Here is a 3,006-nt window from a genome sequence, read left to right as displayed (position 1 = left end):
AAAAAAAAAAAAAAAAAAAAAAAAAAAAAAAAAAAGAAAAGTAACACATGCACCTGAGAGAAAATTCAAAGGTGTTTGCAGCGCCCCCTCCCCGGGCATTCGCATCAGCAGCTTCTCCTGCTTGCGGAGCACAGGCTCCGGACGCGCAGGCCCAGCGGCCATGGCTCACGGGCCCAGCCGCTCCGCGGCATGTGGGATCTTCCCAGCCTGGAGCAGGAACCCATGTCCCCTGCATCAGCAGGCGGACTCTCAACCACTGTGCCACCAGGGAAGCCCTCAGAGGTGGTTTTACGCATAGAGGTCTGCTCCATTCTTTCAACGGCTGCGTAGTATGTTATACGGATGTACCAGCTTTTATTTAAGCATTCAGTGGACATTCAGGTTTGTTTCCACTTTTGCTGCAGTTAATAGCCTTGTACAGGCATCATTGCGTTCATGTGCAAGTAAATCGGAGGAAATGGAGTTGTTGGTCCAAGTGGTACATGCCTTTAAAATCAGGATAGGGACTTCCCCGGTGCCTCAGCGGTTAAGAATCCGCCTGCCAATACAGGGGACATGGGTTCAAGCCCTGGTCCGGGAAGATCCCACATGCCGCGGAGCAACTAAGCCCGCGTGCCACAACTACTGAGCCTGCGCTCTAGAGCCCTCAAGCCACAACTACTGAAGCTCTTGGCGTCTAGAGCCCGTGCTCCACAAGAGAAGCCACCGCAGTGAGAAGCCCGCGCACCGCAACGAAGAGTAGCCCCCGCTCGCCACAAGTAGAGAAAACCCGTGCACAGCCACAAAGACCCAATGCAGCCAAAAATAAATAAATAAATTTATTAAAAAAATAAAAATTAAAAAAATAAAATCAGAATAGGTACTGCTAGGTGCTCCTGCCCTGGCAGTGTGTGAGGGGCCTGAAATGCACCTTGGGGGTGGCAGGGAGGGTGGGGGGGACTGAGTTACCTGCTGGGGTTGGAACAGTAGTCAGAGGCTTTCCTGGGGAGGCCAGGGATGGGGCAGTGGTTTTCAGGGCCGGGGGCTTGGGTTCCAGTCCACCTTTGGGTGGGCTTGCTACCTGCCTTGGGAGGGATCTCACTCTCTCTCTCCCCCTTGCAGGTTGATGGCATGGCTCCTGCACAGGCTGGAGATGGCCCTGCCACAGCCAGTGATCCGTGGGAAGGCTGGGGAGCAGGTCGGTGCTGGTCTGGGGGGAGTGGGGGCCTTGAGTGGTGGTTGGAGGCGTCTTGGGAGCTCAGGCAAGGGAGGAATGGTCCCTGGGTGGGAGGGGAGGGCACAGAAGGAAGAAGGGAGCCTGCAGCTGGAGCTCAGCCCACCCAGCCCGCCTGTCTGCATGGCTCACACTCACTCCACACACACTGTCTGGTCACTGTGGCCACAGGGCTGAGAAGGGCTGGCCCAGCCCCTCCTGCCAGGTGGTCACAGTCAGTGGGGGAGGTGCTTCCCTGGGGGCGGGCAGAGAGGATGTGGGGTGCAGAGGAGGAGCCTCCCAGGAGCATCAAGGAAGACTTCCTAGTGGAAGTGGCCTGCAAGCTGAGAACTGAAGGGGGAGGGGGAGGAGGAAGAGGGTGGTGTAGGAAGGGCCGTGCAGGCAGAGGATCCGTATGTGCAAAGGCCCAGAGACGAGAGGCCCGGAGTGTTCTGGGAAGAAGTGGGGCTCTCAGGAAGCCAGTGGGCCCTGTGTGCGCTCCTGACGACCTAGGGCTCCCACATGGGTGGGCGGGGGGAGCAGGGCCTCCCCCACCTCTCCCTCTCCCAGAACCTCCCACCTGGCCCTTCTCTCTTGGGGACAACTGGCCATCTTCATAGAAGCACCTGGGGGGCAGGAGGCCTGGGTCGCACTCCCCCTGCAGTAGGAGGTGGGCAGGAAGCTTCAGGGTCCCTTCCCCGTGGGCTGAGCCTTCAGGCTCCACGTTCATGGCCTCTGAGGGTGGCAGAGGACGCTCAGCTTTGGAGCTCCCCAACAGGAGGAAAGCGGGGTGTCCAGTGGCAGGAGTGATCAGTGGATGAAGATGTGCTCACTGAGGGGGGGATCCCTGAGGACGGGGCTGCGGGGGGATGGTGTGGTGCTGGCGGGGAGAGGCCTTCGTGCAGATGGAACTTTGAGACAACACTCCAGGGAAGGATGGGAGGGGTTTTTCATACATAGAGAACCAGAGAGAGGGCATTCCAGGCAGGGGCCCAGCCTGGGCAAAGGAGCTGAGGTGGGACGAGGCAAGTGGTGCAGCTGGCGGGGGAGTGACTGGAGGGGTGGGCGGCCTCTGAGGCGGGAGGAAAGAAGCAGGACGGGTCCCGGGAGCCGTGAGGAAACCCCCTTGCTCCTGCCTGTGCCGTGAGGGCTGATGCGAGCAGGGAGGCCGGTGAGGAGTCCACAGCAGTTTTTTTCTCCTTTTCTCCCCATACAGGAGCCTGACTCCCCTGTGACATGTGACGTGCAGAGCAGTAAGTGACACGTTAGTGGATCCTCATGTGGGTCTCCATGGGGGTTGCTTGGTCTGAGCGTGCATGGGTCGTGGGGCAGGCAGAGCCTCCGGACCTGGAGCTGGGAGAGCCCCATGTTCTGTAGGCCCTACCTCAGATCAGCCTGGCCAGGTCACCAGAGCCCGGCCCAGAGCCAGATGGTGGCTGGAGGCCCCTCCTGGGAGCCGGGGTTGGGTAGATGCACACATAGGCAGGAACCTGGCTTGCCTTCCAGCTTCTATCCAGAAAAAATAATTCTGAGGTCAAGTTGGATGGGCCCCCATTTCCTGCTAGGAGCCCCCGGTGAGAACTCTCCACAGCCCCCTGGGCCAGTGGGTTTGGCTAAGCAGAGTCCCTGATTGTGGGGTGAAAGGAGGGAGATGGGCTTTCTCTGGGGGAACTGGACCCCTTGAGCTGGGAGGGCATCCCCTCCCTTGTGGGGTATGTGTGCTGCCTTTTATCCCAGCTGTGCACCAGGACTGGGGCCCAGACTGAGGCCAGGAGGGGAGGGCTAGGGCCCCAAATCCGCTCTTACTTCCATTC

General features: G+C 59.3%; 1 protein-coding gene across 1 annotated transcript in view; it reads left to right on the top strand.

Annotated features, from left to right (window-relative positions):
- CNGB1 (cyclic nucleotide gated channel subunit beta 1) overlaps positions 1–3,006 on the top strand; it is a gene marked incomplete at its 3' end in the record, with an annotated part of 69,538 nt that overhangs the window by 9,465 nt on the left and 57,067 nt on the right. Inside the window, exons 11-12 of the mRNA XM_007468328.1 lie at positions 1,102–1,177; positions 2,409–2,445. Of these exons, the coding sequence (XP_007468390.1) occupies positions 1,102–1,177; positions 2,409–2,445 (113 nt within the window). The remainder of the gene's footprint in view (positions 1–1,101; positions 1,178–2,408; positions 2,446–3,006) is intronic.

Source organism: Lipotes vexillifer, unplaced genomic scaffold, assembly GCF_000442215.2.
Source record: "Lipotes vexillifer unplaced genomic scaffold, Lipotes_vexillifer_v1.1 scaffold1347, whole genome shotgun sequence".
NCBI classification, from domain to species: domain Eukaryota; kingdom Metazoa; phylum Chordata; class Mammalia; order Artiodactyla; family Lipotidae; genus Lipotes; species Lipotes vexillifer.
Note: the sequence above shows the minus strand (reverse complement) of the source record. Positions and strands in the feature narration are given on the sequence as shown.